The 14,020-nt window shown below is 47.2% G+C and overlaps 4 protein-coding genes across 4 annotated transcripts; 2 read left to right on the forward strand and 2 right to left on the reverse strand.

Moving 5' to 3' along the window:
* Nucleotides 1-338: 338 nt before the first annotated feature.
* Nucleotides 339-2,356, reverse strand: LOZ57_000826 (uncharacterized protein; the record flags this gene model as incomplete). Its single annotated transcript, XM_049249923.1, has 6 exons — nucleotides 339-668; nucleotides 742-1,064; nucleotides 1,120-1,282; nucleotides 1,345-1,593; nucleotides 1,647-2,015; nucleotides 2,075-2,356. 6 exons carry the CDS (start codon nucleotides 2,354-2,356, stop codon nucleotides 339-341), a joined length of 1,716 nt encoding a protein of 571 aa, XP_049111083.1.
* A 908-nt stretch (nucleotides 2,357-3,264) lies between these two features.
* Nucleotides 3,265-4,291, forward strand: PRE6 (Proteasome subunit alpha type-4; the record flags this gene model as incomplete). The annotated part of the gene is made up of 5 exons (XM_049249924.1): nucleotides 3,265-3,295; nucleotides 3,359-3,365; nucleotides 3,418-3,470; nucleotides 3,523-3,910; nucleotides 3,961-4,291. 5 exons carry the CDS (start codon nucleotides 3,265-3,267, stop codon nucleotides 4,289-4,291), a joined length of 810 nt encoding a protein of 269 aa, XP_049111084.1.
* A 1,403-nt stretch (nucleotides 4,292-5,694) lies between these two features.
* On the forward strand, nucleotides 5,695-9,624 carry LOZ57_000828 (uncharacterized protein; the record flags this gene model as incomplete). Its single annotated transcript, XM_049249925.1, has 6 exons — nucleotides 5,695-5,736; nucleotides 5,803-8,197; nucleotides 8,249-8,458; nucleotides 8,516-8,772; nucleotides 8,832-9,499; nucleotides 9,555-9,624. The coding sequence occupies 6 exons, from the start codon at nucleotides 5,695-5,697 to the stop codon at nucleotides 9,622-9,624; spliced, it is 3,642 nt and encodes a 1,213-aa protein (XP_049111085.1).
* A 643-nt stretch (nucleotides 9,625-10,267) lies between these two features.
* Nucleotides 10,268-13,831, reverse strand: LOZ57_000829 (uncharacterized protein; the record flags this gene model as incomplete). The annotated part of the gene is made up of 6 exons (XM_049249926.1): nucleotides 10,268-11,119; nucleotides 11,180-11,316; nucleotides 11,378-11,631; nucleotides 11,685-12,387; nucleotides 13,004-13,389; nucleotides 13,440-13,831. The coding sequence occupies 6 exons, from the start codon at nucleotides 13,829-13,831 to the stop codon at nucleotides 10,268-10,270; spliced, it is 2,724 nt and encodes a 907-aa protein (XP_049111086.1).
* Between the last annotated feature and the right edge of the window lie 189 nt (nucleotides 13,832-14,020).

The raw sequence follows: 14,020 nt of genomic DNA on the forward strand, positions 1-14,020 counted from the left end.
TTGTTGCAGCTGCTTCGGGAATTTTGGATGACAGATAATGACCATGACATGTATATCCTCTACGAAAATTTTGGTTCTTCACTTGTTGTATTAATCTTTGTTACTTATTATTTCCTTCTTGAAGACAGTTGAATTCCAACCAGTGTCTTACTTAACACTCTTCTATGATACTGCCGTCGATGTTAGTGAAGAATACTTTTGGGTGGAAATTTTTTATCAATTCAAATTCTCAGGATTATATGAATGAGATACTGACCTACAGCCTACGGTACTGGCACACTATAGTTGCATTACATGAAAAAGAGGATTTACAGTCCCGGAACTAACATCTAATGTGGTTATATTTTGGGGCCCAGTTTCCTTTTCTTGTCCCGTTCTTTATCTCGCAAGTACCGTCTTAAAATCTTCCCGCTCGCACTTTTTGGAATAATGCTGATGAACTCAACTCCACCATTGAGCCATTTATAATGCGCCTTGTGGTTCTGGACATGCTTTTGAATGTCACGAATCAAATCCTCGTCTCGTGCAGTGATGCCATGAGCCTTAACTATAAATGCTTTTGGAACTTCACCAGCAGCGTCGTCATGGATGCCAATAACGGCTGTATCCGCGACGGCAGAATGCGTTAGGAGGTGTGCTTCCAGCTCAGCAGGGGCAACTTGGAATCCCTGCGAAATTGTTTAGTATTTTCTGAAATCCAAGTCTTGGTCAGAGCTCAGAAGTCTGTTCTGGACATCTCACCTTGACCTTGATAAGCTCTTTTATTCTGTCGACAATAAATACGTGATCTTCTCCGTTAGGACTTTTCTTGAATACCGCTTCGTCGCCCGTCTTCAGCCATCCGTCGTGGAAAGTTTCCCTGTTTGCTTCTTCGTTGTTAAGATATCCGAGAACGACGGTCGGCCCGCGCAATAGGAGCTCTCCCGGCTTGTCATACTTCTCAACTTCAGTGCCATCTAATGCTACAAGCCGTGCCTCAAGCAATGGTAGGAGACATCCGGACGAACCGAAAAACATATCATGAGGACTAGTGTGTGTCGCCACTGCTGTCGTTTCCGTAAGGCCTTCGAAAAGTTAGAATGATTGTCTATTCCACGGCACACTGTGACTATAACCTACCGTACGCCTGGAGAATGGACCATTTTGGTTGCAAGTTGTGAAGATCTTCTGCCGTTTCATTTCCTAGAGGAGCCGCTCCAGTGATAATGTGACGCACGCTTCTTAAATCGTATTTTTTCATCAGTTCGGGATCCTTAACCATGGTAATGATCACAGGCGGAACCTAGATGCAAGATGGTGAGCATTGAGCATTAGCATGAATATAAGGCCTGGAATTTCTCCTACAACATAGAGAACATTGATCTTGCACCTCTCGATTGCGCCTAGAAGGGTAGCAAGTTCAAATTTTGGCAACACAACGACCGACTCTCCCCGATATACTGCAGCATTAAAAACCGATAACCCGAATACATGGCTATAAGGCAACAATCCAAGAACCGTGTCTTGTTGATCCAATGTTCTAGTATGTTCCTCGAAAAGTTTGAGGAGCCAAACTTCGGATATCATGTTCATGTGAGAGATCATCACCCCTTTCTACATTGCACAAAATTAGCACTAACTTTTCAATATGTAAGTGTAGTCCGTACTGGGAGACCTGAAGTGCCGCTAGAGAAGCACAAATAGGCACATTGTCTAGTAGCCTGGCCTTTTGTCCAATTCAACGGCTCCAGCTCGCCATACTCAGAGCCTGCTTGTACCAATTGGTCTATGTTTCTAAAATCCTGGGGACTCGATGAGCTTTGTGGCATATTGAGCAAGAAAATTCGAGATTGTGGAATTCCACACTTTGCTGCAGCCTTCAAGGCCGTGCCCAGTAACGGTACACAGGTAAACAGAGCATGGACCCTAGATGCTCGGAGTTGATAAGCAAGTTCATCCACAGAATATGCTGCACTGGCCAGGGAAGCTATCCCTGATAATCTATGAACCGCCCACCCTAGTGGAAAAAAATCTATCTATAATATAACAATCATTAGTAGGTAAGATCAGGTACGTTTAGAGGCCCTATCCATACAGTATTCAGTGAGAAGATACAAATAGTCTTATCCCACTCTGTACCAACATTTGGCTGCCATCCAAATTCATGTGCGAGGGCTCTGGCCAAATGATCAACACGTTGCTGAACCTGGATTGCACTGTATCCATCCCCGGTATTGCCGCAAACAAAAGGCTGTTTAGAGGTGACTAAGCTTGCCCGGCCATATTTCTCGTTGAGAATATATTCACATATGGGAACTGAGTCGGGAATAGCATCTATTGATGCATTAGAGACCCAAGAAGGGCCTCGAAACGGCATGTTGACGTTGGGCCTGGTGCCACTTTAGGGTGAAATTTGCTTATACCTCGCTTTTATTATACAGCTAAGGCTTCTTCTCCTTATACTAAAATGATACGTCCGCCTGACTCAATATAACTCCGCGATCTTTGTTTTCGGCAATAGCTAGAATAAAGCTTCTGAGGATCCTGGGGTAATGGCCGGCGTCGTAACTATACCGCACACAAAGTCCAATGTTCCTCTTAAAAATATAAGTCAGATAACATGTTGCTGGAAGGATATTGGTTATACCGCTGTGCTTCACGGCCAAGTATACTTGAATTTAAGTATGTAACTGCTGGGGAAGCCGGGAATAGCGCAATCAAGCCGAGGGTTGGCAGCATAGCTGCTAGTGGGGCGGAGCTAATCAGACTATTGGCTCCTCCGCGCGAAACACGATGCCCGGGCAAAAGAGAACGGCAAAAATGATGAGTGCCAGACCATGGGCTAAGTCGAGCTGGAATTACTTAAGTTGCTGAATTTTCGCTGGCCAGGGTTAAGTTATATGTATTCCAGGCGGCCAAGTAGGCGAGATACTTTAATTGTCTCTAAAAGAAAGACATGGTCAACCATCCAGTGCTCAACGAGAAGCTATCACAATATGCAGCTATTTGCACCGCCAGATAACTAGATTAAGTGAAAAGCGCAATCAATTGTCGAAAAGCCGTAGTAATTTGGGCCAAAGGTGGACGGAGTGGGTTAAGCGCGGCTAAACGCGCGCCTAATTCTGGGTGCTTGTGATAGGCAGACACCGCGCTGCGTACCTCCAGCTCGCTCCAGCACCAACTATCGCCCAGGTCGACATCGACATCCAAACCACCGCCCCTTTCCTGTTGCCCCCATTGTTATCCTCCCACACTTAACATTTTTTCCCCTCTTAATTAACTAAAATGGCATCTGGCTATGACAGAGCTCTTTCAGGTATGTTAGGCACGGTAGCTTCTTGAGCTTGCTTCCTAGCTAACGTCTGTGCTTCGCGAACAGTTTTCAGGTAAGCTATAAGTCATTGTACGAGATGCTGAGCGCTCTAACACTACTTTAAGTCCTGATGGACATGTCTTCCAAGTCGAATATGCCCTAGAAGCCGTCAAAAGAGGTCCGTGAAACCCCAGGCTGCAAAATATCCCTCCAACTCACACAAATATAAGGTACCTGTGCCGTCGGGGTAAAAGGAAAGGATGTAGTTGTTCTGGGCTGCGAGAAGAGATCGGCAATGAAGTTGCAAGATACACGAATTACGCCATCCAAGATTGGCCTTGTCGACGAACACGTTTGCCTTGCCTTTGCGGGGTTGAATGCAGATGCTAGAATATTGGTGGATAAGGCAAGAGTAGAGGCTCAGTCGCACAGATTGACCGTTGAAGACCCCGTTACGATTGAATATATTACGAAATACATCGCCAGCGTTCAACAGCGTTATACGCAGAGTGGTGGTGTTCGACCATTTGGGATCAGTACCTTGGTTGTTGGGTTTGACAACGGAGACTCAAATCCTCGGCTCTATCAGACTGAACCTTCGGGAATATACTCTGCATGGTACGTCAAATCGATAGTAACGTCGGAAATTTTACTTAATATACATATAGGAAGGCAAATGCCATCGGCCGATCGAGTAAAACCGTACGGGAGTTTTTGGAAAGAAACCATAAGGATGGTATGGATAGGGAAGAGACCGTTCAACTGGCAATCAAATCACTACTTGAGGTGGTCCAAACCGGCGCCAAAAATATTGAGATCGCAATCATGGCGCCCGGAAAACCGATGGAGATGCTGCCAAGCGAGAAAATCGAGACCTACGTTAAAAGCATAGAAGCCGAAAAGCAGGAGGAAGCAGCAAAGAAAAAGACTGGCCGGACTCCAGGGACTGGTACTGCTGCGATACTGACTCGGGGGAGTGGAGAGGCGTCAGAACGCTAATTGACTTGTTTATTTTTTTCGTTAGAGGTACCAGCCATTCATCATCTAAATATACTCTCTGCAGACTGAGCTTCGAAATTCATGAAGGTTTCATCAGTCATTATATCTCAAAACGTGAATCATCTATCCTAGTTTATTTGGAGCCTCCTTCACGTCGAAAATAGGCCGTTGTTGTTCCTGGCGTACTCTGTCGTCTTTCAGCATTCGGGAATCGATACGGATGTCCTCTCCTTCGATCTTCAGGGACGGCTTCGGAGTTACAGCCTCCAGAACAAAGTGATTATCGCAATGGGGGCAGTATTCATCACTACCATAGAATCCGGTTAGTTGCTGTCGTGCAGATGTGTGAGTACAATATTGAAGGTGTATGTATGTACCTCTCCTCGAATTCTGAGGCGTCTTTTCTAAAGCATTTCTTGCACTTCTTGCATGCAAATGTCTGTAATACCGATAGCGGTTAGAACGTTGCTGCTTCTTTTTCTCCGTCTATTCCCCATAGTGTCTTCTCACCATCTCAAAGGATTGTTGCAGTTCATGGCTCTCCTGTTCTCGATGGCACTCGGCGCAGTCAAACCATTTCCGACCTTCTCAGCGGTTAGAACCCGGCGCCACAGAGGCATTAGTATACTTGCAGCACGGCGAGCGGATAGACACCTGGGCATTCAGAATGTGGTGACTACCCTCTGCCAGTCAGCAAGGATCACGAGCCTAGGAGCGCGCGGGCATACGTACCACATATCAGACACTGTCTCAACGCCTCAGCGTACACGTCGCGAAAGTGAGTACCAAGCGAGCGAAACCGTGCGGTGTCTTTCCTTCTTTCTTTCTTGCGCGAATTCGTTTCGCGATCCGAAGACGGTGTGGCTCCCGTGGAGTGACGGACAGATGCTGATCGTTGTTGGGTTGAATAGTTATTTCCCCAAAACAACCTTCAGGCCCTAAAATAGCAACGTTTGTAAAGTCACTTCTCAGACCACGGCACAGCTGCGGGCCAATCGACTCTAACTCCCGTGTCCAGGCCGCCGCCAGAATCGCCGTCGCTGTCACGCGAGAGTCAGCTGGCCTCACAGCGCTGCTTGTCGTTGTTTCTACTACTTGTTGGCTGACCGCCATGCCCTGAAAGCTGCCAGCATCCCGCTTCACACACCCTCTGTCCGCCTGTCGCAAGCTCTTCGATTACACCTCCTGCTGATACATGTCCGTCATATCCGAGCTCAGCCTCAAGTCTGGGATGATTCGAGATCACGACGCTGGTGCTCCTCTACTCTTTTCTCAGCGCTAGCGTGTATTGTCGGCGCCCGCGTCTCTGGGCCTCTCATAGCACGCTTGGAGCCGTATCTTCCCAGCTCCTAAATGAACAGTCTGCTAGTTGAGCCAAACGTTTCAAGACATCAATCTTGAAAATGGAACGGGATAGGCCTGAGGACACGGAACAGGAGTCTATTGTGAGTTATCTCTTGAAGGTCAGGCTGGGATCTTTTCAGCATACTAATGTTTGAGCCAATTCATAGAAACCCGTGTCTTCACTCCTCTCACATTTTGAGAATTTGAATCGTAAGGAGGGTAAACGGGAAGCTCCATCCAGTGTTCTACAGGCACATCTAACAAATGATGATATACCTATCGCCCGTGCTTCGTTGGACCTTCCGCGCCGCGAATCGCAGTGGGCACCATCCCACGTCGAAGCTCAAAACACATTTCGAGGACCCTTACAGCCTACTCAGACAGGAGATTCTCCAAGTAGACGACGTTTTACCCGGCCATTTTCGATGAGCATACAATCTACGCCTCCTCGCGGCCCAACTTTGACCGTTGAATCACCGAGATCACCTCCTTATAAAAGCCTCATCCCATCTACAAGACCCCTCATTGGTAGCTCACCAAAGGCTCGTGGGACATCTGCTCCGGTCAATCGGGGCCATGACGATCCCTCTACTCGAGAAACACCACTCTTGTCGGATACTGGTCTGAGTGCCTCTCCCCGCACACTTGCAGACTATGGCCAGGATGCTAGTAAAAGCCCTATTAAAAGTTCATCCCAGCCTCCACCGGTTAACAGAGCTGAAAAACCCAAAATACCTGCTAAAAGACCAGGGATCGTGAGCAATATAGATACCAGCGCCAATACTCTGCTTGCTGCGCAAAAAACTGCCGTCGACGACAAAATCTCCCCCTTTAGTACGCCTCCTAGTAGCCCTGAGAAGTGGTCATCATTACCTGTGTTTAGGGGACGCTCTCCAAATGGCCCCTTCCCCTCCCATTTCTCTTCGGATTCGCCCGGCAACCCTGTTCGCCATAGACCTAACGTTCAGTCTCCACCTCGCTTGCACGATACTTATCCCAGAGAATTGAGCCCTTCAAACCGAACGAAACCCAAACCGATTCCTAATCGGGATACAAAACCTCCCCCGCCGCCACCTCCAATGAAGCGGAATGGAACCCTGTCCAAAAAGTCGAGTACTGTGCAGACCATCGCGAGCAAGCTGGCCACCAGTGACGACTCAGAAGGCAAACCGGATTTGCCCCCAAGATCACGATCTCCCGCTTCCCGAAATATTCTTTTATCTCGATCACTCCCACAAACTGGCCCGGAGAGCTCAAACCATCCTCCTTTATCAGCCTCGCTGCAATCCTATGATGCGGCCCAGAAACCATCGATGCGGGTTCTGGGCGGCGAATCAACTGTAAATTTCCCACCGCCTCCTCCCCCTAGACGCGACACGAGCAATTTGTCTATGAGACAGACTGCGGATAATCTACCGAGTTCGACGCCCCAGACCCCAATATCATCTGTACCTCCTCGAATACCGGCCGCCGTGTCAAATACATTATCCAAGCTCCACATAACGTCTAACGCTGCCCGTGATGTCGAAATCCGCTCCGTTGACGAAGCCTCTATACCAAAAATGGACTATCCAGATGCTTCATATACAAACCGTCGCCCACCAGTTTTTCGCTCCGGCACTCGTGCTATTCATACAAAATATGATACTCGAGTGTTTGATGTCTGTGGGCAATATGCTTGTAGCACGGGGTACTTTACAAGAGTTTGGGATCTTGTGACGGGAGAACAGCTATTAAATTTAAGTCATGGTGAGTCTGTTAAAGGTTTAGCCATTGCCTTTAAACCGGGGAGGACCGTGGATCAAGAAGGCAAGGCAATCTGGGTTGGAATGAGCACGGGAGACATTTGTGAAGTCGATATTATGACACAAGCAAATGTAGCGTCGAGATCATCTCCATCCAGACGAGAAATCATCAAGATTTTCCGCCACAAAAAGGAGCTTTGGACGCTTGACGACGATGGCAAATTGCTTTTGTGGCCTCCGGACGAGTCAGGCGCGCCGAACCTTCACTACAGTTACAACAATCCCTATGACAGAGTTCCAAAAGGGCACACATTTTCGATGGTTGTTGATGGGATTTTATGGTATGCGACAGGGAAAGAAGTCAGACTGTATAAGCCTAGCGCAGCCGATACGTCTTTTCAAATTCTCAGATCTCCTCTTGGCAAATTTCATTCCGGCGATGTAACAGCTGGCGCCGTTTCTACGAGGAACGGAGGTGTCGTTTACTTGGGGCATGCTGATGGAAAAGTTACCATGTATTCCGCTCAAAGCTTTGCATGCTTAGGGATTGTCAATGTCAGTGTCTATAAGATAAGCTCACTTGCGGTTGTTGGTGATTATCTATGGGCCGGTTACAAAACTGGCATGATATACGTATATGACACTGCTTCGGACCCGTGGATAGTGAAAAAGGATTGGGAGGCACACCATCATGGCGTCTGTGGGCTACTGTTAGACCCTAGCAGTATTTGGACCGTTAATAAACTCCAAGTGGTTTCCTTGGGTGTTGATAGTCATATCCGTATATGGGATGGAATGCTAGAAGACGACTGGCTAGGTATTCTCATCTTTTCCCTATTTCCGATTTTCTTGCTAATTCATATGATAGAAGCTAAGATGCATAGTCTGGATGTTGACTACTGCAAATTCCGTGAAATTTCAACTGCTATCGTTACATGGAATATAGGTGCTACAGTTCCAGGGAACCTTCCAAACAGCAATTTCATAGCAGAGGCGATTCATCCAGAAGATCCCCCTGATATTTTGGTATTTGGTTTCCAGGAGCTTGTTGATCTTGAGAATAAGAAGATCACAGCAAGTAAGCACTCGTTCTGATAATATGGAGGGGCATCCAGATGATTGACTTGTTTCTTAGAGAGTTTCTTAAAAGGCAATAAACGAAAAGATCACGAAGCGGAAAATGTGAGCCGGCAGTACCGTGTTTGGAGAGACCACCTTGCCTTGTGCATTCGCGAATTTATGCCACTTGATACGTCCTACGTATTGCTCCACACGGCGAGTCTTATTGGGTTATTTAGTTGCGTTTTTGTGAAACAAGATGAACGCCAAAGGATTACGAATGTAAATGCTTCGGAAATCAAACGAGGAATGGGAGGTCTGCACGGAAACAAGGTCAGTTGTTAATTTCTCTACTGGAGCACCTTGAAATTCTTTGCCAACAACTGCTCTAGGGCGCTCTTGTTCTCCGTTTTATCATCGATGATAGTTCACTTTGTTTCATCAACTGCCATCTAGCTGCTGGTCAAACACAAACAGCCAGCCGTAACAATGACATTGCTGCAATAATGGAAAACGACTCTCTTCCAGCAGAGCCGAGCTCCTCAACACGCATCGATCATTACGTTGGTGGTGGTGATGGGTCCATGATTCTTGATCATGAGATTTGTATACTGAATGGTGATTTGAATTATCGTATTGACTCGATGCCTCGAAATACCGTACTGGAAGCCATTAAGGCAAACAATTTACCAAAGCTCTTAGATCGAGACCAGTTACTGGCATCAAAACGCAAAAACCCTGGCTTTAGACTTCGGTCATTCAACGAGGCTCCGATCACATTTGCTCCGACATATAAGTACGATGTTGGCACTGACAATTACGATTCCAGCGAAAAGAAGCGCTCGCCCGCATGGTGCGATAGGCTTCTTTATCGGGGTGTTGGTAGGATCAAGCAGATAGAGTACCGACGGCACGAAGTCCGTGCATCCGATCATCGACCTGTTAGCGGTTTGTTTAAGATGCGAGTCAAAAATATTTCCCCTCAAAAACGTACCGCCGCATGGGAGGCATGTCAAGCATTATTTCTTCAAGAAAAACGTCGCTTAGCGACCGAAGCAAGGTAGATTATGTCTGTTCTATATCTGAGTGACCTGCAGTTAACTCTGGCCCCCTAGTGTTGACTATTTGGTCTGCGTTCTCGGTGTTGACCCAAATGAAGCTGAATCGATGATTTCTAAGACTTAAAATTCACGCCATCTTCTTCTACTCTCTATATTTCAACATTCTTCAGTTAATACCGGAAGCCAACACTTAAATGGCCCAGCTTTCTCGCCTGTTACAGCGCGCTGCTTTAGAATCGTTCTTCTTTGGGCGGCTATGTGATACGACTTAATGACACTATATAGACCATTTACGCTTCGGAAAAGATGTTGTCAATTACCTATGACCATATCAATTCCCTTTGAATTTTTCTGTTTACTCCTTACACCTTCGCCTAATATAGCACCCTTCTGGCTGTTACACCGAACTACACATTTTGGTTCTCACATCGTATACTCAACCTGTCATCTTACACACATTTTAATAAGATCATTTCGGTCTTCGGCGGATTGACTAGAATATTTCTTTGATATCTGTGGCATTGTGGATGGGTGTTTTTCATCTTCGGACAATTTATGGAGGCAGCCTTGTGAGTTAACTATGAATTTAGATAGGGGTTAGCCCGCATCAATTACCATACCGTTGAGCTCTGTAGATGCTCAGGGACAATGCATTTGCTCTGGTGATCTTTACTAAATAATTGCCAATCAACTCACTTCATAATTTTGGGTATTTTAATACACACTCATCCATACCATTCATAATCCAAGATTAAACATGTGACTCACTACTTACATGCCCCAGGGGTGTCCGGCAGAAGCCCCGTTTCCACATCTGCCAAAGCAGTCGTTTGCTCAGGAAACAATTTGCAGTTCAAATAATAACTAATATCACTCCCGTCAAACTCTATTGTGCTGAAACCGTTGCCCAAGTACCCCCACCGATTGCCGCTCCAGTACTCAATCTCATAATCTTCATACTTAGGCTCTCGAAGAAGATCGAAGAACGACAAGCGGCTGCCTGGCCACATGACAATATTTCCATCTTTCTTTCCTTGTTTGAACCAGCTGCTACATGGGTCTGCCCATGCCGTACGCTGTAGGTACAGCGATGCGTGCTCCATGAAGTCTTTCATAGCATTCTCTTTGGGACTGAGACGGCGAATATGTTCTTTCCTCATTTTTTGAATGATCTGGATGAAGTGGTTTGAAAACAAGGAGATAAGCTGCAAGATTGATCCCTGGGCCACGGGGCTGTAAGGGCCACTGTACATGAAATAGTTGGGGAAATTTGGCACCGAAACAGAAAGATAACTTTCTGCTGCATTTTTCCAGCGGTCAGAAAGTAGTTTCCCATCGAGTCCAATGATTGGAAATCGTGGGCGAAACGTGGTGTCGAAACCTGTGGCACAGATGATGACGTCCACTTCAACTTCCACCCCATCAGCAGTGAGAAAGCCATTAGGAGTTATCCCATTAATATTTTCAGTATAACAGGTCGTCTTTGAGCCAGCGAGAGCCTCGAGATATCCATTTCCGGGAGTTGGTCGACGACACCCGACGTTGAAAGTTTGTGGAATGATTTTAGACTTCAGATGAGTATTGTCTCCAAGTTTCGATGTCATTTCATTGTATGCAAACTAGGAGAGCGTGTTAACAGATTGGTAAAGTGAAGGACCGAGAATTGAATGTTCATATACCGTATTGGCTTCTTCGGACTCCTGACTATTCCTCAATACAAGTCGAAACCGTCCATTGAGTTCATCTTCGATCATCTTGCGATATCTAAGGTATTTTTCAGGGTGAGTCTTCCAAATGGTCTTTTGCTCTTCACTATCTAGTGGAACACATGTCTAGTTAGGTATATACGACCAGAAAAGGCGTTAAAGAGCTCATACATGCGAAGTTTGCGCCATCAGGCCCAGCGTATTTCTGCCCAAACCCCGCTGTAATCCACGTCGGCGTTCGAATCCAGGTATACAGCTTTGACACATCGTTGTATATGGCGGCAACAGTCTGTACGCCTGAGCTCCCCGAGCCAATCACGGCAACGCGCTTTTCCCTGAGATCGTATTCTTCGTCGTACCGGGCGGTATGGAAAAGGCGACCACCGAAGCTGTGCAGGCCTGGAATATCCGGCCATCTCCATGCGCTTTATTTGCTTTGTTAGAAATGAACGGCTGTCTTTTCAAGTTAGGGTCTCACTTGAGAATTCCAGAGCCGCTCAAAAAGACATCGCATTCCTCATTCCATTCCTTAGTCACATTACCTTCACGGTCTTTTTGCACCAGGTGAATCACCCATTTAGATTTCGCCTCTTTCCAAGCTGCATGGATTACTCTGGTCCGCAGCTGTATGTATCTCATCATATCCTCCTCATCCACAACCTTTTTGAAATACTCCCAAATCTCCTCTGATGGGCTGTAGTACTTAGTCCACTCCGGATTTGGTCGCCACTGAAACTGGTAGCTTGCGCTGGGGATATCACAGGCACATCCCGGATAGCGATTTTCAAGCCAAGTGCCTCCTATGTCGGGATTTTTCTCATATACGACAAATTCAACGTCTGGGTCGTCTCTAAAGGCGATGGCAGCGTGGTGGACGAAGTCTATTCCAGCAGCGCCCGCGCCCATCATGATAATTTTAAATGCTTTTCGTTCCGGAAACGGCTCATTGACCATATGATCTGAGATACGATAACCGCTGGCCGATGAGACAGACCATTCAGGGAAGAAAACTGGCCTGTCTATTGAGGCTGGATGGTCAATATGAGGGTTGTTGCTTCCCAAGGAAGCGGGCTTAACAGCTGTAGGCGAAGAATTCATGATAAGCCTTAGAGTTTTGGTATCGAATATGAAATAGGAACTGAGATTACTGCCTTTGTGCGTAGACGAAGGCTTTGTATCCGCTATCTGACGATAGGCACAGGGATGAAAGTCGGGCATTTGGGGGCATCGATGACTCGTAATTCAGGACGCTGGGTGACGCCGTGCCGAACCACCGGCAACGGGTGTCACCCGGTCGCGATTCGTACTTGCCTCAGACTTCCATTCATAAGGCAAGGTTCGTACGTCGAGGACACCCATGGACCCCTGCAGTAGACACAAGGGTGCGCCTCGTCTATAGTTTACACACTCGCAACCCCGCGCCCAAAAGCCAAGATTAGATAAGCTTTTCGAGAGCCGAGGCTCCGAACCAATCCATCGCCGTGCAAAACACCGCGTAAGCACAAGAGTATCGATCTTTTGGGATCTCTTGAGATTATTGGTTAGGGTGGGCAGCTTACGGAACAGCAGGCCGAAGATCACAATGCAGCTCGTTCACTCTTGTGTCACTACACTGGCATTAGCATACATGAAAATAGATTCAAAGCAACGCAAAAGCTCTTCATCATAAAAATGCAATCGCCAAATTTACAATTTTGAAGGAACCCATTTCGGGGTACGTTTTTCCCGAAAGGCTGCAAGACCTAAGAGGACATAATTAGCTGTACTCCGCAGCCATTGAGGCGTGTAGAAGCTTACCTTCAAACATATTCTCGCCAGTAAAGAGGCCGATATCATACTTCTCTCTTGTATTCGCGGTGGCATCATCAATAGCAGCAACTTCCCAGGCCTCCCTAATTCCCGCTCTTGTCACAAGTAGCGCATCGGGGCTCAATTGAGAAAGCTCCTGAGCAAACTCCACTGCCTCCTTGAGCAACGATTCATGTGTCTTTGAAATCCGATTGATCAGCATCCAGTTTTTAGCTTGTTCTGCAGAGAAAGCTCTTCCTGTAAGCGCGATTTCAGATGCAATCTGCAACCCAGCAATGCGCATGATACGAGGTAGCCCGCCGGCCGCGGCATAGATACCACGCTTGGCTTCCGGCAGGGAGAATTGGGCACGAGGCGATGCAATGACCAAATCACTAAGTCGTCAGAAATATCCAACATTGCGCTGACCGTAGTTTTGGCTTACCAGTTTAAACATATTTCAAACCCACCGCCGAAAGCAAAGCCATTTACAGCCGCAATAATCGGTTTTTTCCCTTTCCTCTTGCTTATTCCAGCGAATCCTGAGGGCGGATGGCCTTTCAAAAAAGTCCCATCTGAAGGGTCTTGCCTGTTCCTCTCTACCTCCAGCAGATCCTGGCCAGCACAAAACGCCTTATCGCCGGCTCCGGTGATTATTCCGACTTGCAGAGAGCCCTCTGCATCGAGCCACTGCCATACATCGTTCAAATCCCAGTGCCCTTGGAAGGTAATCGCATTTCTTTGTTTGGGACGGTTCAGTGTTACGAGGAGAATGCCGGGAGCCGGATAGGAGAGCAGGTAGAACGGCGAGGTAGGGGGAGGCGAAGAGAAGGCCATGGCAGCAGCAAGAAGACTTGAGACGGAGAGTACAAAGGGTCAAGTGTAGGAATCAGCCGGGAGCAAGATGAAAGAGAGTCCGGGGCCGCGCGCATGGGCTGGCCATCTTTGTTTAGCGCGTCAGCGTTACCCGGAGCTGTGCGATGCACCTCGGTCGGCGGGCTTGGAGCTGCGCCGTCGTTTGTTCGG

Source organism: Ophidiomyces ophidiicola, assembly GCF_022830035.1.
Source record: "Ophidiomyces ophidiicola strain CBS 122913 chromosome Unknown scaffold_2, whole genome shotgun sequence".
In the NCBI taxonomy this organism is placed as follows: Eukaryota; Fungi; Ascomycota; class Eurotiomycetes; order Onygenales; family Onygenaceae; genus Ophidiomyces; species Ophidiomyces ophidiicola.